Genomic DNA, 25347 nt, shown 5'->3' with positions numbered 1-25347 from the left:
CTCAATGCATAGATGAGATGATGGTGCAGAATCATAGAATATCAGAGTTGGAAGGGACCTCAGGAGGTCATCTAGTCCAACCCCCTGCTCAAAGCAGGACCAATTCCCAACTAAATCATCCCAGCCAGGGCTTTCTCAAGCCTGACCGTAAAAACCTCTAAGGAAGGAGATTCCACCACCTCTCTAGGTAACCCATTCCAGTGTTTCACCACTGTCCTAGTGAAATAGTGTTTCCTAATATCCAATCTAGACCTCCCCCGCTGCAATTTGAGACCATTACTCCTTGTACTGTCATCTGGTACCACTGAGAACAGTCTAGATCCATCCTTTTTGGAACCCCTTTTAGGTAGTTGAAAGCAGCTAACAAATCCCCCCTCAGTCTTCTCTTCTGCAGACTAAACAATCCCAGTTCCCGCAGCCTCTCCTCATAAGTCATGTGCTCCAGCCCCCTAATCATTTTTGATGCCCTCCGCTGGACTCTTTCCAATTTTTCCACATCCTTCTTGTAGTGTGGGGCCCAAAACTGGACACAGTACTCCAGATGAGGCCTCACCAATGTCGAATAGAGGGGAACGATCACGTCCCTCGATCTGCTGGCAATGCCCCTACTTATACAGCCCAAAATGCCGTTAGCCTTGGCAACAAGGGCACACTGTCAACTCATATCCAGCTTCTCGTCCACTGTAACCCCTAGGTCCTTTTCTGCAGAACTACTGCCTAGCCATTCGGTCCCTAGTCTGTAGCAGTGCATGGGATTCTTCCATCCTAAGTGCAGGACTCTGCACTTGTCCTTGTTGAATCTCATCAGGTTTCTTTTGGCCCAATCCTCTAATTTGTCTAGACCCCTCTGTATCCTATCCCCACCCTCCAGCGTATCTACCACTCCTCCCAGTTTAGCGTCATCTGCAAACTTGCTGAGAGTGCAGTCCACGCCATCCTCCAGATCATTAATGAAGATGTTGAACAAAACCGGCCCCAGGACCGACCCCTGGGGCACTCAGCTTGATACTGGCTGCCAACTAGACATGGAGCCATTGATCACTACCCGTTGAGCCCAACTATCTAGCCAGCTTTCTAGCCACCTTATAGTAGGGAGGAGTGGTTTCGATTTATTAGGAACTTGGGAAACTTTTGGGAAAAGGGGAGCCTATACAGGAAGGATGGGCTTCAACTAAACCAAAATGGAACTAGATTGCTGGCACTTAAAATTAAAAAGGTAGTAGAGCAGTTTTTAAACTATGGGCTGGAGGAACGCCGACAGGTGTGGAGGAACATGTGGTTCAGATAGAGATATCCCTTAGGGGAGGATCTGATGGGGATGGAACATAAAACACCAGTAAGCTCTGATGAGAAACAGTCAAATGAAAAAAACTCCTATTCAATTATATCATGTAATGGCAGATGGCTAAAAAGTGTCAATTTTTGAAAGTGCTTATATACAAATGCTAGAAGTCTAAATAATAAGATGGATGAACTAAAGTGCCTCATATTAAATGAGGATATTAATATAATAAGCATCACAGAAACCTGGTGGAATGAAGATAATCAATGGGACACTAATATCAGGGTACAAAATATATCAGAAGAACAGAACAGATTGTGCTGGTGGGGGAGTGGCACTATATGTGAAAGAAAGCTTATAATCAAATGAAGTAAGAATCTTAAATGAAGCAAACTGTACCATAGAAACTTTATGGATAGTAATTCCATGCTTAAATAATAAGAATATAGCAGTATGGATATACTATCGACCACCTGACCAGAATGGTGCTAGAAACTGTAAAATGCTCAGGGAGATTAGAGTCTATAAAAATAAAAAACTCAATAAAAATGGGGGATTTCAATTATCCCCATATTGACTGGGTATATGTCACCTCAGGATGGGATGCAGAGATACCTTAAATGACTGCTTAAATGGTTGCTTCTTGGAGCAGCTAGTCCTGGAATGCATGAGAGGGGCAATTCTTGATTTAGTCCTAAGTGGAACACAGGATCCGGTAAAAGAGATAACTATAGCTGAACTGCTTGGTAATAGTGACAACAATATAATTAAATTTAACGTCCCTGTGGTGGGGAAAACAGCACAGCAGCCCACCATGGTAGCATTTAATTTCAGAAAGGGGGACTACACAAAAATGAGGAAGTTAAACAGAAATTAAAAGACACAGTGCCAAAAGTGAAATCCCTGCAAGCTGCATGGAAACATTTTAAAGACATCATAATAGAGACTCAACTTAAATGTATACCCCAAATAAAAAACATAGAGAACCAAAAAAGTTCCACTATAGCTAAACAGCAAAGTAAAGGAATAAGTGAGAGACAAAAAGCATCCTTTAAAAAGAGTAAGTTAAATCCTATTGAGGAAAACAGAAAGGAGCATGAACTCTGGCAAATGAAATGTAACAATATAATTAGGAAGGCCAAAAAAGAATTTGAAAAACAGCTAGCCAAAGACTCAAAAAGTAACAGCAAACATTTTTTTAAGTACATCAGAAGCAGGAAACCTGCTAAACAACCAGTGGGGCCTGATGGACGATCGAGATGCTAAAGGAGCACTCAAGGAAAATAAGGCCATTGCAGAGAAACTAAATGAATTCTTTGCATTGCGAGGGAGATTTCAACACCTGAGCCATTCTTTTTAGGTGACAAATCTGATGAACTGTCTCAGACTGAGGTGTCATTAGAGGGGGTTTTGGAACAAATTGATAAACTAATAAGAAGTCACCAGGACCAGATGGTATTCACCCAAGAGTTCTGAAGGAACTCAAATCTGAAATTGCAGAATTGCAAACTGTCATATGTAACTTTCATTTAACTCAGCTTCTATACCAGATGACTGCAGTATACCTAATGTGACGACAATTTTTTAAAAAGGGCTCCAGAAGTGATCCCGGCAATTACAGGCCACTAAGCCTGACTTCAGTACTGGGCAAACTGGTTGAAACTATAGTAAAGAACAGAATTGTCAGACACACAAATGAGCTCAGTGGTTTGAGCATTGGCCTGCTAAACCCAGGGTTGTGAGTTCAATCCTTAAAGGGGCCACTTAGGGATCTGGGACAAAGAATATGGTTTTCGTAAAGGTGCCTCATCAATCTACTAGAATTCTTTGAGGGGGTTAAGAAGCATGTTGACAATGGTGATCCAGTGGATATAGTGTACTTAGAGCTTTTGACAAGGTTCCTCATCAAAGGCTCTTAAGTAAAGTAAGCTGTCATGGGATAAGAAGGAAGATCCTCTCATGGATCAGCAACTGGTAAAAGATAGATTCATAGATTATAGGACTGGAAGGGACCTCGAGAGGTCATCGAGTCCAGTCCCCTGCCCGCATGGCAGGACCAAATACTGTCTAGACCATCCCTGATAGACATTTATCTAACCTACTCTTAAATATCTCCAGAGACGGAGATTCCACAACCTCCCTAGGCAATTTGTTCCAGTGTTTAACCACCCTGACAGTTAGGAACTTTTTCCTAATGTCCAACCTAGACCTCCCTTGCTGCAGTTTAAACCCATTGTTTCTGGTTCTATCCTTAGAGGCTAAGGTGAACAAGTTTTCTCCCTCCTCCTTATGACACCCTTTTAGATACCTGAAAACTGCTATCATGTCCCCTCTCAGTCTTCTCTTTTCCAAACTAAACAAACCCAATTCTTTCAGTCTTCCTTCATAGGTCATGTTCTCAAGACCTTTAATCATTCTCGTTGCTCTTCTTTGGACCCTTTCCAATTTCTCCACATCTTTTTTAAAATGTGGCGCCCAGAACTGGACACAATACTCCAGCTGAGGCCTAACCAGAGCAGAGTAGAGCGGAAGAATGACTTCTCGTGTCTTGCTCACAACACACCTGTTAATACATCCCAGAATCATGTTTGCTTTTTTTGCAACAGCATCACACTGTTGACTCATATTTAGCTTGTGGTCCACTATAACCCCTAGATCCCTTTCTGCCGTACTCCTTCCTAGACAGTCTTTTCCCATTCTGTATGTGTGAAACTGATTTTTCCTTCCTAAGTGGAGCACTTTGCATTTGTCTTTGTTAAACTTCATCCTGTTTAACTCAGACCATTTCTCCAATTTGTCCAGATCATTTTGAATTATGACCCTGTCCTCCAAAGTAGTTGCAATCCCTCCCAGTTTGGTATCATCCGCAAACTTAATAAGCGTACTTTCTATGCCAATATCTAAGTCGTTGATGAAGATATTGAACAGAGCCGGTCCCAAAACAGACCCCTGCGGTACCCCACTGGTTACGCCTTTCCAGCAGGATTGGGAACCATTAATAACAACTCTCTGAGTACGGTTATCCAGCCAGTTATGCACCCACCTTATAGTAGCCCCATCTAAATTGTATTTGCCTAGTTTATCGATAAGAATATCATGCGAGACCGTATCAAATGCCTTACTAAAGTCTAGGTATACCACATCCACCGCTTCACCCTTATCCACAAGGCTCGTTATCCTATCAAAGAAAGCTATCAGATTGGTTTGACATGATTTGTTCTTCACAAATCCATGCTGGCTGTTCCCTATCACCTTACCACCTTCCAAGTGTTTGCAGATGATTTCCTTAATTACTTGCTCCATTATCTTCCCTGGCACAGAAGTTAAACTAACTGGTCTGTAGTTCCCTGGGTTGTTTTTATTTCCCTTTTTATAGATGGGCACTATATTTGCCCTTTTCCAGTCTTCTGGAATCTCTCCAGTCTCCCATGACTTTCCAAAGATAATAGCTAGAGGCTCAGATACCTCCTCTATTAGCTCCTTGAGTATTCTAGGATGCATTTCATCAGGCCCGGGTGACTTGCAGGCATCTAACTTTTCTAAGTGATTTTTAACTTGTTCTTTTTTTATTTTATCCGCTAAACCTACCCCCTTCCCATTAGTATTCACTATGTTAGGCATTCCTTCAGACTTCTCGGTGAAGACCGAAACAAAGAAGTCATTAAGCATCTCTGCCATTTCCAAGTTTCCTGTTACTGTTTCTCCCTCTTCACTAAGCAGTGGGCCTACCCTGTCTTTGGTCTTCCTCTTGCTTCTAATGTATTGATAAAAAGTCTTCTTGTTTCCTTTTATTCCCGTAGCTAGTTTGAGCTCATTTTGTGCCTTTGCCTTTCTAATCTTGCCCCTGCATTCCTGTGTTGTTTGCCTATATTCATCCTTTGTAATCTGTCCTAGTTTCCATTTTTTATATGACTCCTTTTTATTTTTTAGATCGTGCAAGATCTCGTGGTTAAGCCAAGGTGGTCTTTTGCCACATTTTCTATCTTTCCTAACCAGCGGAATAGCTTGCTTTTGGGCCCTTAATAGTGTCCCTTTGAAAAACTGCCAACTCTCCTCAGTTGTTTTTCCCCTCAGTCTTGATTCCCATGGGACCTTACCTATCAGCTCTCTGAGCTTCCCAAAATCTGCCTTCCTGAAATCCATTGTCTCTATTTTGCTGTTCTCCCTTCTACCCTTCCTTAGAATTGCAAACTCTATGATTTCATGATCACTTTCACCCAGGCTGCCTTCTACTTTCACATTCTCAACGAGTTCCTCCCTATTTGTTAAAATCAAGTCTAGAACAGCTTCCCCCCTAGTAGGTTTTTCAACCTTCTGAAATAAAAAGTTGTCTCCAATGCAGTCCAAGAATTTGTTGGATAGGAAACAAAGGGTAGGAATAAATGGTCAGTTTTCAGAATGGAGAAGGATAGTCCCCCCCAGGGGTCTGTATTGGGACCAGTCCTATTCAACATATTCATAAATGATCTGGACAAAGGGGCAAACAGCGAGGTTGTAAAATTTGCCGCTGAAACAAAACTACTCAAGATAGTTACGTCCAAAGCCGTGAAGAGCTACAAAGGGATCTCACAAAAACTGGGTGACTGGGAAACAAAATGGCAAATTAAATTCAATGTTGATAAATGCAAAGTACATTGGAAGACATAATCCAACTATACATATAAAATGATGGAGTCTAAATTAGCTGTTACCACTCAAAAAAGAGATCTTGGAGTCATTGTGGATAGTTCTCTGAAAACAACCACTCAATGTGCAGCGGCAGACATAAAAGCGAACAGAATGTTGGGAATCGTTTAGAAAGGGATAGATAAGACAGAAAATGGGCAACAAATATTAGGGGTATGGAACAGCTTCCATATGAGGACAGATTAATAAGACTGGGACTTTTCAGCTTGGAAAAGAGACAACTAAGGGGGGATATGACTGAGGTCTATAAAATCATGACTGGTGTGGAGAAAATAAATAAGGGTACATCTACACTACCGGGGGGAGTCGATTTAAGATACGCAAATTCAGCTACGTGAATAGCGTAGCTGAATTCGATGTATTGCAGCCGACTTACCCTGTTGTGAGGACGGCGGCAAAATCGACTTCTGCGGCTTTTTGTCGGCGGCGCTTACTACCACCTCCGCTGGTGGAGTAAGAGCGTCGATTCGGGGATCGATTGTCGTGTCCCAACGGGACGCGATAAATCGATCCCCGAGAGGTCGATTTCTACCCGCCGATTCAGGCGGGTAGTATAGACCTAGCCTAAGGAAGTGTTATTTACTCCTTTTCATACACAAGAACTAAGGGTCACCAATGAAATTGGTGGTATTTATGTGACCATCGCTTATTAGCACAGTAGTGTCTAGGAAATGGACCGCTTGTGTGGATTGGTCTAGGCTGAAGTTGATGGTGGGATGGAAATTGTTAACACCACCCTATACCGGAAACCTACCGACCGCTATACTTACTTACATACCTCCAGCTTCCATCCAGGACACACCACACGATCCATTGTCTACAGCCAAGCTCTAAGATACAACCACATTTGCTCCAGTCCCTGAGACAGAGATAAACACCTACAAGATCTCTATCAAGCATTCTTAAAACTACAATACCCACCTGCTGAAGTGAAAAAACAGATTGACAGAGCCAGAAGAGTACCCAGAAGTCACCTACTACAGGACAGGCCCAACAAAGAAAATAACAGAATGCCATTAGCCATCACCTTCAGCCCCCAACTAAAACCTCTCCAGTGCATCATCAAAGATCTACAACCTATCGTGAACGATGAACCCTCACTCTCACAGATCTTGGGAGACAGGCCAGTCCTCGCTTACAGACAGCCTCCCAACCTGAAGCAAATACTCACCAGCAACCGCACACCATACAACATAAACACTAATCCATGAACCTATCCTTGCAACAAAGCCCGATGCCAACTCTGTCCACATATCTATTCAAGTGACACCATCATAGGACCTAATCACATCAGCCACACCATCAGGGGCTCATTCACCTGCACATCTACCAATGTGATATATGCCATCATGTGCCAGCAATGCACCTCTGCCATATACATTGGCCAAACAAGACAATCTCTACACAAAAGAATAAATGGACACCAAATCTGACATCAGGAATCATGACATTCAAAAACCAGTGGGAGAACACTTCAACCTCTCTAACCACTCAGTGACAGACTTGAAGGGGGCAATTCTGCAACAAAAAAACTTCAAAAACAGACTCCAAAGAGAGAACTTGAATTAATATGCAAATTAGATACAATTAACTTCGGTTTAAACAGAGCCTGGGAATGGTTGGGTTATTACACTAATTGAATCTATTTCCCCATGTTAAGTTATCCTCACACCTTCGATGGGTCACCTTGATTACCACTTCAAAAGTCTTTTTTTCTCCTGCTGATGATAGCTCATCTCAATTGATTGGCCTCTTACAGTTGGTATGGCTACTCCCACCTTTTCATGTTCTCTGTATGTATAAATATCTTCTTTCTGTGTGTTCCATTCTATGCATCCGATGAAGTGGACTGTAGCCCACGAAAGCTTATGCTCAAATGAATTTGTTAGTCTCTAAGGTGCCAGAAGTACTCCTGTTCTTTTTGCGGCTACAGACTAACACGGCTGCTACTCTGAAACCTATCCACCTTATAGCCCATACTTCTTTAACTTGCTGGCAAGAATACTGTGGGAGACCGTAGCAAAAGCTTTCCTAAATTGGTATTCTATTGTTTAACAGTGTGATTAAAGCTGAGATTAATCACAATTAATTTTTGAGTTAATTGCGTGAATTAACTGCGATTAATCAACAGCTCTACAAATAAGGCATACATTTTTAACAGTGAGGGTAATTAACCATTGGAACAATTTACCAAGGGTCGCAATGGATTCTCCATCACTGGTCATTTTTAAATCAAGATTGTAGTATTATTATTTTAAAGATATGCTCTAGTTTAAAAGGAGTTGTTCTGGGGAGGTTCTATGGCCTATGTTATACAGGAGGTAAAACTACAGGATCACCATAGTCTCTTCTGGCTTTGGAATCTATGAAATGTGAGACTCAAGACCAGAACCCACACTGCTTATTTCTAGAGCCACTATGCCAGGATTACTCCTAGTCAAGTTACTGAACCCCTGAGCTTTAGGCTTGTCTAAAAACCTGACTAATAATAATACTTTGCACTTACCTACTGCATTTACATGTGTGGATCTCAAAGCAGCAGATAATGAACTATCTCAATTGGTCTCAAACATGCGGCCCGCGGGGCTATTTGCTGCGGCCCGCGCACCCCCCCCCCCCGGCCTACCTCCAGGTAAGCAGCTCCGGGCCAGAGCCCGAAGCCCTCCTGCACCCCACCCCCCAACTCCCTGCCCTGAGCCCCCTGCCTGAACCCCAACCACCTGCCTTGAGCCCCCGCTGCATCCCACACCTCTTCTGCATCCCAACCCTCTGCCCTGAGCCCCCTGCCTGAACCCTAACCCTCTGCTACACCCCGCACTCCCTCCTGCACCCCGCACCCCAACTCCCTGCCCTGAGCCCCAACCACACCCCTCCTGCACCCTCTGGGGGCAGGGAGGGGGCGGAGTTGGGGTGGGAACTTCAGGGAAGGGGTGGGAAGAGGCAGGGCAGGGGCGGGGCCTCATGGAAGGGGTGGAGCGGGGGCAGGGCCGGGGGCAGTGAGGGGTGTGTGTGTGTCAGTGATGCGGCCCTCGGGCCAATGAACTAGTCCTCATTCGGCCCTCCTGGTCATTTGAGTTTGAGATCCCTGGTCTAACTAAATACAGATATTTGACAAATGTTTATATGTGCCAGGTAGGCTCCAGTGAATAAGTGCTGGGTCTAAGTGCTTTAGAAATAAGCACCCTATGTTTTTTACTCCTCCATTAATCAATCTGGAAAATAGACTTGTCCATGTTCTTGCTAGACATAGGGAACATTTTTAGTAAGAAACACAGGAGTTACTGAAAAGTATCTGTGACTAATTTTGAAGTCATTGATGATAGTTTTTCTTTGTTTCCTTTACAGAGAATCATATCTAGTTTTCAAACAACAAGCAATTTATTGAACATTTTGCTATTCCTGCATTAAAAAAAGTTATCTTGTATTACCCAATGTTAGTAGTTGTCTACATGTTTTGATTTCTGTGTGTCTGCTAATTTTCTTGATAAAACAAGTAGTGCTTTTTAAAATCAACCATAGCATTTGAAAATTAAGTTTCTATTTTGCTTTACTCACTTTCATTGGAAAATTACATAGTTCAGAATCTGATGGTTAGAAAAGCATAAAACAAGGGAAATGTGGATTTTCATCAGCTAGTTTGCAATTAATGGCAAATGTGTTTTAACAAGTGACTCTCTGTGCAATAGTTCTGTATATACTGTTCACATACTACAAATCTTTCCATTTCACCCAAATGAATTTACATTTGTTTTTTTAAACAGAGCTATTATAATGCACATCTTTTAGTAAGTCTGTTTGGGCTTTCTATACAAAAATTAAAATGGCCTTTGCCAAACTGGCGTTTTTCTTTAAAAAGTTTGTTCAGATATACTTTTTTAAATCTGATTTTCACAAGCAAATTTTGTGGGTTAATGTTAATAAACAGATATTTATGTTTACAAATGTATCATGAAGATTTAAACAACTGAACCTGGCTGTCAAACACTATAATCATTATTTACCTCAGGTCTCATTATTCCACATCAGTGCTGGCCAAATCCTTTAGATCGTACATTCTTTGGGGCAGGGACTGTCTTTTTGTTATGTGTTTGTACAATGCCTAGAACAATGGGGCCATGACTGGGACTGCAAGGTGATACTGCAATAAAAAAATTAAATATTAAATAATAATGATAAAAAACCTGGTGCAAAGAAGAGGAACAAGGAATTCATAAAATGTGTTCCTCTGTCCAGTTAAAAAGTAGCTTGTTCTCGCTTGCAAGTCACACCACCATGTACTGTGGTTCAACACTAAAGCAGATGGAGAGGGAGTGCAAGCATCAGAAAAGTCATGGTAAGCTCCAACGCCCTACTTTTAGCAGTAGTATTATCATAGCACGTAAGAGCCCCAGTCATAGCCCAGAACCCCATTGCACTAGGTCAGTGGCTCTCAACCTTTCCAGATTACTGTACCCCATTCAGGAGTCTGATTGGTCTTGTGTATGCCCCAAGTTTCACTTAACTTAAAAACTTACTTACAAAATCAGAAATAAAAGTACAAAATTGTCACAGCACACTATTACTGAAATATTGCTTACTTTCTCATTTTTACCATACAATTGTAAATTAAATCAATTTGAATATAAAAATTATACTTACATTTCAGTGTATAGTATACAGAGCTGTATAAACAAGTCATTGTCTGTATGAAATTTTAGTTTGTACTGACTTTGTTGGTGCTTTTTATGTAGCCTGTTGTAAAACTAGGAAAATATCTAGATGAACTGATGTACCCCCTGGAAGACCTGTGCATACCCCTGGTTGAGAACCACTGCACTAGATGCTGTATAAACAGAACAAAAATATTGTCCCTGTCCTAGACAGCTTACAATCAAAGAGTAAGATTAAGAGTAACAGTTTACAATATAAAAGATAACAGATGAGGAAATAGAAGGAAAATACGACAATATTGATCAGCATGACAGGCAATGGCCTCAGCACAGCAGCAGCCTACCACTGTCAGTTTTTGTGTAGGCATCATAGAAATGCCCTTGCTATCTCCCTATGCATTTGAGTCAGGAGTCACTGCAAGTTCAAACTATTTCCCTCAGGCATTTGAAATCAAAGGGGAACTGTAAGAGTGAGGAACTGTTGGACAGGGAAGGCAATTTGAGCATTTAATTGTCTGACTGATTGGTAGTGGGTTATGCTGAATTGCACTGTTGCATTTTAGTTTCATCGGGGTATTATTTGTGATGTATTTTCAAGTTATGGGAAGGGATCCAAGAGGGTATGGATAGCTGCCCCTTTTTAAACATCTAAACACTAGAGCTGAGATACGGATGTACACACTACAGTGCATTGTTTTGAAGGAGCTGGGGGCCGAGAGGGAACTTTGACAATACAGGTTTCTTCTGAAATAGCAAGAAATTAAATTGAAATGGAAAACCAAGATTTTTTCCCCACTGAGATGTACTGTGGTCGCTCACGAAGGCCAAATCAGGAGCCAGACCCCTGCCGACTGTCCTGGCCTGAACCTAATTTACACTGGCCTCACCATCTCTAAGTATGATCCACCAAGCAGACATCACTGCAGGCAGGGCAACAGAACAAGTTAATAATGATGAGAATAGGGGACTACATAAAATGACTATATCAACAAGCCTCACTGGTACACATCTAGCCTTTGTCAACTGGCAATTTCCTGTAGGCACGATGGGAGAAACGGGTTTTGAGGAGAGAATTAAAGGAGAGCCCAATAGCTTTAACAGACTAGATTGAGACGACATTCCAAGCATAAAGAAGGCACACAGGTGTTTGAAGGAGAAGCTTAGAAGCTCAGTGTCTTGCCGGTCAACCTAGACATTTGAAATTGCATCCTGTAATCCCACAGAAACCAGCTGGGGGAGCTGGTTATTGCTGACCACAGCTCTGAAACATTGTATTTAGAAAGATGCTCATGTACAGGTAAAAACAGGTAAAATTCTATCATAAAAGTTTCTGCAATAATTTGGTCTCTCTCCATTGGTCCCTGAAAAAATGTGTACAAACCCCCAAGATTTTCTACGCTACCCGCAAGGTTTAGAGGATGCATGGCAAAAGGAAACAAAGGTTCTTGAAATGAATTGTAAACCTTCACAATAAACACTTGAATTGAACAAAAGTTTAAATATGGTCATGTCATTAAGCCCCAGGGACACTGGTTTTAGTACACTGTTTTTTATAATGAAAATACAAATATGGAGGAGTTTATGAGATGGTGTGGATTCAGTGTTGAGGACCTGCTGAGGAGATCTGCTAACACATTCTTGACCCTCCAGGAGGTGCAGAGCCATGAGATGAATGGCATGCTGTATACGGAAGTCCCATAACCAGAGAGCCTATTGGCACAGGGCTGACGAGCGGGTTCCGCCTTGCTTGTTGATGTAGAACATTGCGGTGGTATTAGCCATCAGGATTTGGACCACTCTGCCCCTTGGGTAGGAAAGAAACACCTGGCAGGCCAAGCATATTGCCTTGAGTTCCTTGATATTTATATAAAAGGAATGATCTTCCTGTGACCAGAGACCTTGTGTGTTCCTCCACACCAGGAATGACAGGATGTAAGACAGAACTGTGACCACTAGATCCAGATTGTGTCTGCCAGGAGTGTAGACTGATGTCAGTCACGTAAGTCCATGTGGCCCAGACGCTGGATGGTTGTGAGCGGGTAGGCTCTCACATGGGTGATGAGGTCCAACATGGCCTGGAACCAGAAATCTGGCAGAAAGGTCCTGGTCTCAGTGGAATCGAGCACTGCCTCTACAAACTCTATCCGCTGAACAGGGGTCAGAGTTAATTTCTGCTTATTTATAAGTAGGCCCAGATCATGACAGGTGGTCCGCACCAGATTGAGGCTGTGCTGAACCTGGGCTTGTGACCTGTTTTGATAAGCCAGTCTTCGAGGTACGAGTAAATCTGCATGCCTCGATGCCTTAGGTAAGCAGACACTAGCGCTACACACTTCGTGAAGACCCTTGGAGCAGACGAAAGGCCGAAGGCCCGCACCATGAACTGGTAATGACAGTGGGCCACTACAAATAGAAGGAATCTCCTGTGTCCATGGAAAATAGAAATATGGAAGTAGGCATCCTTTAGGTCGAGGACAGCGTACCAGTCTCCCAGATCCAGAGAGGGAATAATGGAGGCCAGGGAGACCATGTGGAACCGCAACTACTTGAGATACTTGTTGATGTGACGCAGATCTAAGATGGGCCCGAGACCCCCCCTTGGCCTTCGGGATTAGGAAGTGTTGGGAATAGAACCCCTTTCACCTGATGTCTTGAGGAACTTCCTCCACAGCCCCAACCTGCAGGAGAGCTTCCACCTCCTGGGCGGGTAACTGCTCATGAGAAGGGTCCTTGAAGAGCGACGGGGAAGGAGAGAGAGAGGTGAAGGAGAACTGTAGGGTGTAACCAGATTTTATGGTGTGGAGCACCCAACAGTTTGAGATAATTCAGACCCATTCAGTAAGGAACGGGGCAAATGGTTCAAAAATAAAGGGGCTGGAACCTGAGGTGAGTCTGGTGTGCCGTCTTCATGTGCACCCTCAAAATGCTGGCCACCTTAGTGGCAAGCGGGACCCGACTGTGGGGCCAAGGAAGATACGGCAGAGTGGTAGTGTTTAAAATCCTCGTCTTTCCTCCTGTAGGACCTCTGCCGAGGCAGACCCAAGTATCTGGGCAGCGGCTAGAAATGTGTCCTTGAGGCCTGAGGCATGTAGAGCCCAAGGGAGTGCAGGGGGCCCTGGAGTCCTTCAGCCCATGCAGCCTGGTGTCTGTCTGCTGTGCAAACAGGGTGTTGCCCTTGAAGGGGAAGTTCTGGATGGAGAACTGAGCCTCGTTTGAAAGCCCTGAGAACAGCAGCCACAAACTGCACCACATGGTGACAGCTGATGCTATCGACCATGCTGCTGAATCAGCCTCGTCCAGTGCCACTTAGAGAGGTGCCCTGGCCACTACCTTGCCCTCTTCCAAGATGCCTGAGAACACTTGTCTTGCCTTCTGGGCAGAGAGTCTTTGAACTTTGCCACTGAGTGCCAAGTGTTGTAATCGTATCACCCTAGCAGTGCTTGCTGATTGGCGATACGTAGCTACAGGCTAGCAGTAGAATTGAAAGTTCCTGGCACCCAGTCCTTTGCTCAATCCACTAGACCATTTCTGGCTCACAAAGTAGAATATTTGTAAATTATTTATAATGTAAATTAAATCTGTAAATAGTAATGTATTTCACCAAAAGTTTAAGTGACTTTCTGTTCTAGATGAAAGTATCCATTATTTCCTACTACAATTCCTTCCCAAAAATCATTCTCCCCTTTCACTGCATATACTATCCCTTTAAAGATCTCATCAGTCTTATAGATATTCTATTCCCTAGTCTCTTAGCACGTCTCTCATCATATCATTATATTGGTATTAATGGTAGCTGCTGAAAGTGGGTGACAGGCTTGCATAATCAATATACTCTGTTGCAGTCTGTTTTGCCTAACAGCAGCATTGACTACTGCTACAGATCAATAAAACTCATTTGTTGATCACAACAAATGAGGGAACAGCTAAAAGCTGCTTATGAGTCAGGGACAGAAAATGAAAAAATCACTCTCTATATATGTATAAATACATGTTGTATGCACAAATTAGAACATTTTACAGTAAAGAATGAAAAATGATTCTAGACTTGTCTGGCACTCAAATATACTATATTTTATAAGACACAGAACAACAACAAAAAAGGCCAGTTGCCTTTCTGTCCAACCCTAACACAAGTAAAATACCTAATTTTGCAGACTGGTACAGAAATATATTCACATGGAATATATATTGATATGACAATATTTCTTATGAAACCCACCCCACATATACATTAATAAAACACATGCTTGGTAATTTATTATTCTTAAAAATATATATTCCATTGATCACTACCCATTGAGCCCGACGATCTAGCCAGCTTTCTATTCATCCTTATAGTCCATGTCACCAGGTACTGGAAACAATCTTAAACCTTGTGCTTTTCCATTTAGAAGAAGGGGTGGGGACCCAGAGAGACAAAAAATTCCCGCCTTGTGCCAAACTATAAAAGGAACAGAACAAAGGAGCCTGCAGTCATGAGAAATCCCCTACCTACCACCCGAGCTGGAAAAAGGACTATACCGGGGAAAGGACTGGGCTCAGAATAGAAAGGAGTCTAGTCTGTGAAAGAAGCTTATTGGAACATCTCTGAGGGTGAGGTTTCATCTGTAATCAGTTTCTTTCTGTATTAGACTTAGACTTGCGTGTTTTTGTTTTATTCTACTTGGTAATTTACTTTGTTCTGTCTGTTATTATTTGGAACCACTTTAATCTTACTTTTTATATTTAATAAAATCACTTTTTGCTTATTAATTAACCCGGAGCAAGTAATTAATACCTGGGGGGAGCAAACAGCTGTGCATATCTCTCTATCAGTGTTATAGAGGGTGACAATTTATGAGTTTACCCTGTATAAGCTTTATACAGAGTAAAACTGATTTATTTGGGGTCTGCAGCTTTTGGGGGATGTGGTTCAGACCTGGGTCTGTGTTTGCAGCAGGCTAGCGTGTCTGGCTCAACAAGACAGGGTACCGAAGTCCCAAGCTGGCAGGGAAAACGGGCTCAGAGGTAGTCTCAGCACATCAGGTGGTAGTCCCAAGGGGGTTTCTTGACTCAACCCGTCACAACAGTGAGAGGCAAAAAGGCATCCTTTAAAAAGTGGAAGTTAAATCCTAGTGAGGAAAATAGAAAGGAGCATCAACACTGGCAAATAAAGTGTAAAAATACAATTAGAAGGGCCAAAAAAGAATTTGATGACGTTAGCCAAAGACTCAAAAAGTAATAGCAATTTTTTTTTAAGTACATCAGAAGCAGGAAGCCTGCTAAACAACCAGTGGAGCCACTGGAAGACTGAGGTGCTAAAGGAGCACTCAAGGACGATAAGGCAATTGTAGAGGAACTAAATGAATTCTTTGTATTGGTCTTCACGGCTGAGGATGTGAGGGAGATTCCCAAACCTGAGCCATTCTTTTTAGGTGACAGATCTGAGGAACTGTCCCAGATTGAGGCATCATTAGAGGAGGTTTTGGAACAATTGATAAACTAAACAGTAAAAAGTTACCAGAACCAGACAGTATTCACCCAAGAGTTCTGAAGGAACTCAAATCTGACATTGCAGAACTACTAACTGTAGACTGTAACCTATCATTTAAATCAGCTTCTGTATCAGATGACTGTAGGATAGCTAATGTGACATTAATTTTTAAAAAGGGCTCCAGAGATGATCCTGGCAATTACAGGCCTGTAAGCCTGACTTCAGTACCGGGTAAACTGGTTGAAACTATAATAAAGAACAATATTGTCAGACATATAGATGAACAGAATTTGTTCAGGAAGAGTCAACATGGTTTTAGTAAAGGGAAATCATGCCTCACCAATCTACTAGAATTCTTTGAGGAAGTCAACAAGCATGTGGACAAGGACCAGTGGATATAGTGTACTTAGATTTTCAGAAAGCCTTTGACAAGGTCCCTCACCAAAGGCTCTAATGCAAAGTAAGCTGCCACGGGATAAGAGGGAAGGTGCTCTCATGGATTGGTAACTTGTTAAAAGATAGGAAACAAAGGGTAGTTATAAATGGTCAGTTTTCAGAATGGAGAGAGGTAAATAGTGGTGTCCCCCAGGGGTCTGTTCTGGGACCAGTCCTATTCAAAATATTCATAAATAATATGGAAAAGGGGGTAAACAGTGAGGTGGCAAAATTTGCAGATGATATAAAATTACTAAAGATAGTTAAGACCCAGGTAGACTATGAAGAACTACAAAAGGATCTCTCAAAACTGGGTGACTGGGCAACAAAATGGCAGATGAAATTTAATGTTGATAAATGCAAAGTAATGCACATTGGAAAGCATAATCCCAATTTTCAGAGTAACAGCCGTGTTAGTCTGTATCCGCAAAAAGAAGAACAGGAGTACTTGTGGCACCTTAGAGACTAACAAATTTATTAGAGCATAAGCTTTCGTGGACTACAGCCCACTTCTTCGGATGCATAGAATGGAACATATATTGAGGAGATATCTCCTCAATATATGTTCCATTCTATGCATCCGAAGAAGTGGGCTGTAGTCCACGAAAGCTTATGCTCTAATAAATTTGTTAGTCTCTAAGGTGCCACAAGTACTCCTGTTCTTCTATAATCCCAATTATACATATAAAATGATGGGGTCTAAATTAGTTGTTCCCACTCAAGAAAGAGATCTTGGAGTCATTGTGGATAGTTCTCTGAAAACATCCACTCAATGTGCAGCGGCAGTCAAAAAGGTGAACAGAATGTTTGGAATCATTAAGAAAGGGATAGATAATAGGACAGAAAATATCATGTTGCCTGTATATAAATCCATGGTATGCCCACATACATATTGGAATTGGAAAAGGTTCAGAAAAGGGCAACAAAAATTATTAGGGGTATGGAACGGCTTCTGTATGAGGAGAGATTAATAAGACTTGGACTTTTTAGCTTGGAAAAGAGACGGCTAAGGGGAGCTATGATTGAGGTCTATAAAATCATGACTGGTGTACAGAAAATAGATAAGAAAGTGTTGTTTACTATCTCACATAACACAAGAACTAGGGGTCACCAAATGAAATTAATAGGTGGCAGGTTTAAAACAAATAAGGAAGTATTTCTTCACTCAACACACAGTCAACCTGTTGAACTCCTTGCCAGAGGATGTTGTGAAGGCCAAGACCATAACAGGGTTCAAAAAAAGACCTAGATAAATTCATGGAGGATAGGTCCATCAATGGCTATTAGCCAGGATGGCCAGGAATGGTGTACCTAGCCCCTGTTTGCCAGAAGCTGGGGATGAGTGACAGGGATGGATCACTTGATGATTACCTGTTCTATTCATTCCCTCTGGGGCACCTGGAACTGGCCACTGTCGGAAGACAGGATACTGGACTAGATGGACCTTTGGTCTGACCCAGTAGGGCCATTCTTATGTTCTTATAGTGTCACAAGCACCTTAACTGTACATTTCCATACTTCTACTCTGCATAGATTCCTATATCATGCTCACTGCTGTAAATTTTGAGATCTCTCCAATGGAGCATTAAGCGATATGACCAGTCATCTGTAACGTAAGGTTTATTCTCTAGCTCACACTCTTCCCAAAGGAGAATTGTGTGTGAAGTGATGTTGTGACCCCATTGGGGAAAAGCAGGAGAGAGAATGGTCACATGTTCAGAGTTAAGATAAACTTGAAAGAAAAATATAGTTTCTGGGTTTGGAATATTTTTTTTTGTGATAGTCACAACAATTTGTAAGATATTTTACTCTTCAGCTATTGGGACATTCCCCCTCTACCTCAACTCCAGCTTAACGTGTTTTGCTTTGTTTTTAGTCTGGGAATTATAATAATCATGTTAGAGCTGAGATGAACTTCTGAAAAAATTGGAGAATTTCAATTTCAGATATTCAATAATGAATTTGAAAAAAAAAAAACTTTGCTTATTTACATCTTTGTACATTAGTTTGCCCACTAAAGAGACACAGTGGAAATATATGCAAAGTTCAGACCTCTATGAAATCTGAGCAGGTGAAATTTGGATGCAAGAAAAACAAGCAAAATGAAAAGTTAAAATGTCACTAAATTCTACCCAAAACAATATTCTATCCCCTTACTCATTTCAAACACCACACCACGCACACACTGCTTTATGAACATCAAATAACCCTTACAATACAGTATCCATCAGAGGGAAGCAGTATTCCCATTATATAAATCTGATACTGAGGCAGAAATATTAAGTCACCTGCCCTAGGCATAACAAACCAATGGCAGAGCAAGAATTATTACTCAGGAGTTCCTGACTGTAGACCCATGCTCAACATGCTAGCCCATGATGCCTTTCCGCTTAATTGTTATAATTCTTCTGATAACATTTTCATACCAATCTCAGATTTTCCCCATCAATAAAATTCCTAATTTTAAAACTAATAGAATAAAAAAATGTTTAAAATATGTTAAATATTTTGTATTAACCAAAACGTTAAAGACAGGTATGTCTATTAAGAGCTAAGTAGTAAAGACAAGCTAAACTTACAGTTTGTGATGTCTGGAGGGGCATAACTATCATTCATGAACATGCTGGTGGGTTTTGCAACTTTCAGATAAACAAAATCAGATGTGTTTTTTAAGGCAGTCACTGCTTCTTCATGTGTAACTTCTTCTAAGCAAACACTGTTCACCTAAAGATAAAGAATAAATGAACTCATCCTCAACATAAAACTGTAAGCTTTCATAAAGTTTCACAGAAAATTTCTCTTAAACTTCTTGGAGCATTCCAGGATCAGTAATCCTTACTTTTGGTCCTTTATGCCACAGATCTATTAGGTCCTACAGCACCATAGTTGATATATGATGCTTTGTTTACAAATAGAGATGGCAAGTGCCTGCCCAAAGAGTAATATAATCTATGTTGGACATAGCATAGCAAAGGATGGCATGCATGGTTTTTGGATACTGGATGGATGAGTGTTACTATGAAGAGCTTCCCATAAACATCCATGAATCTACTTAATTAGCCTCCTTCAAATCCCTCCTTAAAAACTCTCCTTTGCCGTGAAGACTACAAAAAAACCCTGAGAAAGCTTAGGCCACTGTTGCGTTGATACCACTGCCTGTCATGCTAACCAATATTGTCTCACTGTTTCCTTGTATTCCCCCATCTGATTGTATCCATCTTGTCTTCTAGTTAGATTGTAAGCTCTTTGGAGCAGAGACTGTCTTTGTTCTGTATTTGCACAGCACCAAGTACAATGGGGTCCTGTTCTAGGACTACAGCTCTTATACACTATGGTGGTAATAATAATAAATAGTGATAATATATCAGATTTGCTTTTATTATGATTGTGTCTAATTTGTTCCTTATGAATATAGAATTTTTATATATAGTAATTTAACGTTTTCTATGAGTTAATCTATTATAGTTATTTGAGTCACCAAATTCCTGAAGGAATTAAGGATTAAAGTGGCAGTCAGCACTGGAAAGTCAACTGAAGAAAGACTATTCATATCCAAAACTGGCTGTACTGTTGAAGAGTCTAAAACTAAAATCAAAGAGCCAGCTGTTTCTAACCTTGTATACAAAGTATTCATTTATTCCAGTTTTTCAGCAATCAACACAGTAATCTGATTTCACTGTATTTTAAATAGAAAGAGTCCAATCTAGGCTCTTGCTTGTCCCATCAGTTACCAGCACATAAAATACTTGAACAGATATGCCTGTTTGTCTAAAGGTATGTTTTATGTCATTAGTAAATTGTGAATTAGTACACAGCAAATAGTGAACTGCATCTGGCTTGAAAGCTTCTGCATGAACCAAAGCCAAAATATTTAAGTATATTTAGATGTATGTTTTAAGAACACCGACAAAAGCTGAGGATCTTTAAAGCACAACTTCAATCTGAAAAGAGATTCTGTAAAATGGTACCTTGAAGATCCAAGTTTTAGTTTCAGCGACTACCAGATCAAATTCTCTCAATTCAAAAACAAAAGACATTTTCTAAGTGCCACAATTTTGCACTCTGGCATCTGAAGATCACACTGAGTTCTTTCAGTCTTATGCATTATCACTAGAAAAAGCAATTACCTATCTTTCATAATCGTTATTCTTTGAAATGTGTTTCTCGTGTCCATTCCATGCTAGGGAATGATACGACATGGGCACAGTTGCTTGAGATTTTTTTCCCCTTAGTGGTATCTGTAGGGCCAGCCCTAGTGCCCCGTGGAGCCCCACGCATTTGCACTGGTATAAGGGGTGCTGCTGGCCCCACACCCTCTCAGGTCCTTCTTTCCGGTACCTCCGACAGAGGAGTAGGAGGGTGTGTGTCATGGAATGGACATGAGAAACACATCTCGAAGAACAACAGTTACGAAAGATAAGTAACTGTTTTTTCTTCTTCAAGTGCTTGCACATGTTGATTCCATGCTAGGTGACTCCCAGGGGTCCAGGGCCCTCTGGTGGGGGAGGGGACGCAAACAGGTTTCGGGGGGCCACCAAGTAGGGCCAGCATTAGACTTAGAATCATAGAATATCAGGGTTGGAAGGGACCTCAGGAGGTCATCTAGTCCAACCCCCTGCTCAAAGCAGGACCAATCCCCAGACAGATTTTTGCTCCAGGTCCCTAAATGGCCCCCTCAAGGATTGAACTCACAACCCTGGGTTTAACAGGCCAATGCTCAAACCACTGAGCTATCCCTCCCCCCCTTGCCGGGGCTCAGGGTAGAAAGCCAAAGCCCCATCACATGGAGCTGAAGCCCAGGGCCCTGAGCCCCACCACCTGGGGCTGAAGCTGAAACCTGAGCTTCGCGGGGGCCCCTGTGGCATGGGGCTCCAGGCAACTGCCCTGCTTGCTACTGCAAAACACTGAGCCTGGCTTTTATATGCAGAAAACCAGTTATTGTGGCACAGGAGGCCCGTGTAGTTTTTATAGCATGTTGGGGAGACCTCAGAAAGAAAAAGATTGAGAACTTCTGGCATAGTGGGATGCGAAAGAATGAATGGATGATCATGTCGCGGCCCTGCAGATTCCAGGCGGTCATGAGTGGGTGGGTCGTGACCCAGGCTATTAATTCTGACATCATTCTGAACTGGGCTTCCGGCAGGTATGCTCTGGCCTGCATAGAGTCTAACACCGCTCCTATAAATTCTATTCCCTGAACCAGTACTAGTGTCAATATTTGTTTGTTTATTAGCAGGCCCAGCTCTTGACATGTGGTCCGCAACAGGTCAATGCTGCTCTGAACCTGAGCCTGCAAGTGGCCTTTGATTAAGGCCATCATCAAGGTATGGGTAGATGTGGATACCTCGATGCCTCAGGTAACCTGCAACCACCGCCATACACTTTGTGAAAACCTTTGGGGTTGCTGACAGTCTGAAGGGAAGAGCGGTGAACTGGTAAAGGTGTTGGCCCATGATGAAACGGAGGAATCTCCTGTGTCCACGGAAGATGGAAATATGCATCTTTTAAATCGAGGGTGACATACCATTCTCATGGATCCAGGCAGGGAATGATGGAGGCCAGGGAGACCATGTGGAACTTCAACTTCTTGAGGTATCTGTTGAGGCGACGCAGGTCTACAATGGGCCTGAGGCCCCCTTTGGCCTTCAGGATTAGGAAATATCAGGAGTAAAACCCCTTCCCTGTCAAGTATTGAGGAACTTCCTCTACAGCTCCCACCCATAGGAGAACTCCCACCCCCTAGATGAGAAATTGCTCATGAGAAGAATCCCTGAAGAGGGATGTAGAGGGAGGGACAAAAACTGGAGGGTCTACCCAGCTGACACCCTACTTCATGCTGTACAGAAGGGAAACAAATGGCCCAAAACTAAAGGGGGGGATGGATCCTGGGTCGAGTCTGTAATGCCATTCTCAGGTGTACCTACAAAAGGCCTGTCTAGACCCACTGGGGGATCTACCCGCGCCCGACTGTGAGGCTGAGGTGTACAGCTGGAGTTGTCGGCATTTATAGCCATGGCCCTTCTTCCTATAGGGCGGGGGTTCTCAAACTGGGGGTCGGGACCCCTAAGCGGGTCGCGAGGTTATTGCATGGGGGGGAGTCGCGATCTGTCAGCCTCCACCCCAAACCCTGCTTCGACTCCAGCATTTATAATGATGTTAAATATATTTAAAAGTGTTTTTAATTTATATGGGGGAGGGTCGCACTCAGAGGCTTGCTATTTGAAAGGGTTCACCAGTACAAACGTTTGAGAACCACTGCTATAGGGCTCATGTCTGGGATGCCCCAAGAACCTGGGAGGTGGTTGTGGACGGAAATTCCTCCTGGAGGCTGGGTGTGTGTATAAGCCTGGGGAACACAGTGTTGCCCTTGAATCTTTCAGGCCGTGCAGCTTGTCATCCATCTGTTCAGAGAACAATGAATTGACCTTGAAAAGGAGGTTCTGGACCAACTGCTGCACCTCGTCGGAAAGGCCTGACAACTGTAGCCATGAACACCGCATCATAATGACTGCCGTTGCCATTGTTCTCGCCGCCAAATCAGCCGCGCCTAGGGCTGTCTGGAGAGAGGCTCTGGCAACAGTCTTGCCCTTCTCCAGGATGGCAGTGAACTCCTGCTTAAACTCCTGTGGTAGGGAGTTGCTGAAATTGGACATTGAGTCCCACAAATTAAAGTTTTATCTCCCTAGTAGGGCCTGCTGGTTCAATGTGTGAAGTTGGATGTTGCAAGTTGAATAAACTTTCCTCCCAAAAAGATCCAGATGTTTGGCCTATTTTTGGATGTGGCACTGGGCTGTCTTTGCCTGTCTGTTTCATTAGCTGCAGACACCACAAGGGACCTGGAAAAGGAGTGGGAAAATAGGTACTCAAATCCTGTTGTGGGCACATAATTCTTCTCCTTCCTTTTTAGAAGTAAGAGGCTGGGAACAGGGGTTTTGCCAAAGGATTTTGACTGGCCCCAGCACAGCCTCGTTGATTGGCAGGGCCACTTTAGAGGGGGCTGCAGTGACCAGGATGTCAACTAGGCTGTGTGTGGACTCTTTCAGTTCCTCCACTTCCCGCTCCAAGTTCATTGCGACCTCCTTCAAGAGCTCCTGATGCACCCTAAAATCATCTGGTGGGAGAGGGTTGGAAGAACCCGCCACAGCCCCATATGGGGATGATGAGGAGGAGGCCAGCAGTTCAAGAGGAACTGGTACCTCCTTCTGAGTGTGTCCCACCTCTCTCTGGACCAACTCAAGCCATCTCCATGCCAGAGTCAGTGCAATAGTCTGGACTTGGTGCCAGATGGGACAGTGCCACAGTTCACCTATCAGGCGCCACTGAGTACGATTGTTGGGACAGGGTCCCCGGTACCAGGGGAACCCCCACGTGTTCCAATATTGCCATTGCATGGGCAAGTACCCTGGTGGACAAGCTGCAGCGCTGAAATCCAGTGTATATACACCGGTGGTAAGTACTTCTTTTGTGGCATGATGTATTCCACTTTGGACTCCAACGAGGACTCTGTCCAGAGACCATGGTAGGGCCATACCGGTTTCTGCCTCCAGTTGGTGTTGGGGAGTCAGTGACTGGTGCGAGGCTGGAGACTGATGCGGTGGGGTCATGCAGGGCTTGCCCCTAGAGGGCACCATTACCACCAGTGTCGCCAAGGAGCTCACTGCTCTACATGCTGCTTTGTCCCCTACCTCAGCAGGAACAGGCATTTGGGGAGTTGGCAGTACCAAGAGGGACAGTAAGTCCTTAGCGACCTGGAAAGCCTCTGGAGTCAAGGGGGGCCCAGAGGCGCGAGGGAACACCACCACCTCCAGGAGTTATGGGTCCCTAATTGGGCTTGGAGGGTCACCAGAGCCAACCGCGGCTCTGTGGAGGATGAGTGGGCCAGCATGGGTCTCATCCCACCTCCCCTTGTGTTCCTCTTCAGTGCCGGAGAGTGCCCTCTCTCCGCACGCTACTTCTTGTGCCTCTTCCTGGGTGCCAGGGATGGCGAGTAGTGCCAGGAAGAGCACGGTGCTGGCAGTGCACTTTGTACCAAGGCCGAAGTACTCATCGCTGAATCAGAGTGGGAGGGCTCTGAAACTGGTCTTATGGCCACCTCCATCAGCAAAGCCTTCAGGCGAATGTATCTTTTTGTGCCTGCAAATTTTGCACTTGTCCTTGATGTGAGCTTCCCCGAAGCACTTCAAATAAAATGAATGCGTGTCGCTCACTAGCATAGGTTTGCCGCAGGTGGAGTAAGGCATGCACAGTCCCTGGGGCAACATCCCTCAAAATAGAGATAGCAATCTATACTCTAACTGAACTAACCAACTATAAATATATACAAAAACTGTGAAGTCCAAACCACTAGAGAAAGGAAGCCTTGCAAGAGCAAGAAGCCATTCCAGCAACCATCATGGGCGGTAAGAAGGAACTGAGAGGGTGCAGGGCTAGTGGCGCCTCTTATACTGCTGCATATGTGTGGGGCTCCAGAGGGCACTAGGGCCATCTTTTCCCCACTAAGGGAAAAAACTCTCCGGTAACTGTGCACACAGCACGCACACACCAGAGTATGGAATTAACATGAGCAAGCACTCAAAGAGGAAATAAAAATTTTGCACGTCATAGTATGTCTCCAGACATATTCATACAAGCCCATTGTCTTCAAATTCTGTCCTCAGCTACACTTGAAGAACAAAAGGATCAAACCAAGAATCCATTTCAAACTGTATCTTCTCTTTGACGTGGTCCAACACCAGATGCTCCAGAAGAAGGTTTGAAACTTCCATGGAGGATAATATTATAATAGCATGCTGATGGGGGAAGATTCTGCCTAATCCCAAACA

At 43.2% G+C, this 25347-nt stretch overlaps 1 protein-coding gene across 13 annotated transcripts in view; it reads right to left on the bottom strand.

The window, feature by feature from the left end:
* Positions 1-25347, bottom strand: part of DLG1 (discs large MAGUK scaffold protein 1) — a 498578-nt gene that overhangs the window by 134877 nt on the left and 338354 nt on the right. For all 13 annotated transcript variants that reach the window (XM_054039246.1, XM_054039230.1, XM_054039232.1 and 10 more), the window contains one exon: positions 19105-19249. In XM_054039246.1, the coding sequence (XP_053895221.1) occupies positions 19105-19249 (145 nt within the window). The remainder of the gene's footprint in view (positions 1-19104; positions 19250-25347) is intronic.

Source organism: Malaclemys terrapin, chromosome 9, assembly GCF_027887155.1.
Source record: "Malaclemys terrapin pileata isolate rMalTer1 chromosome 9, rMalTer1.hap1, whole genome shotgun sequence".
Taxonomy (NCBI): Eukaryota; Metazoa; Chordata; order Testudines; family Emydidae; genus Malaclemys; species Malaclemys terrapin.
Note: the sequence above shows the minus strand (reverse complement) of the source record. Positions and strands in the feature narration are given on the sequence as shown.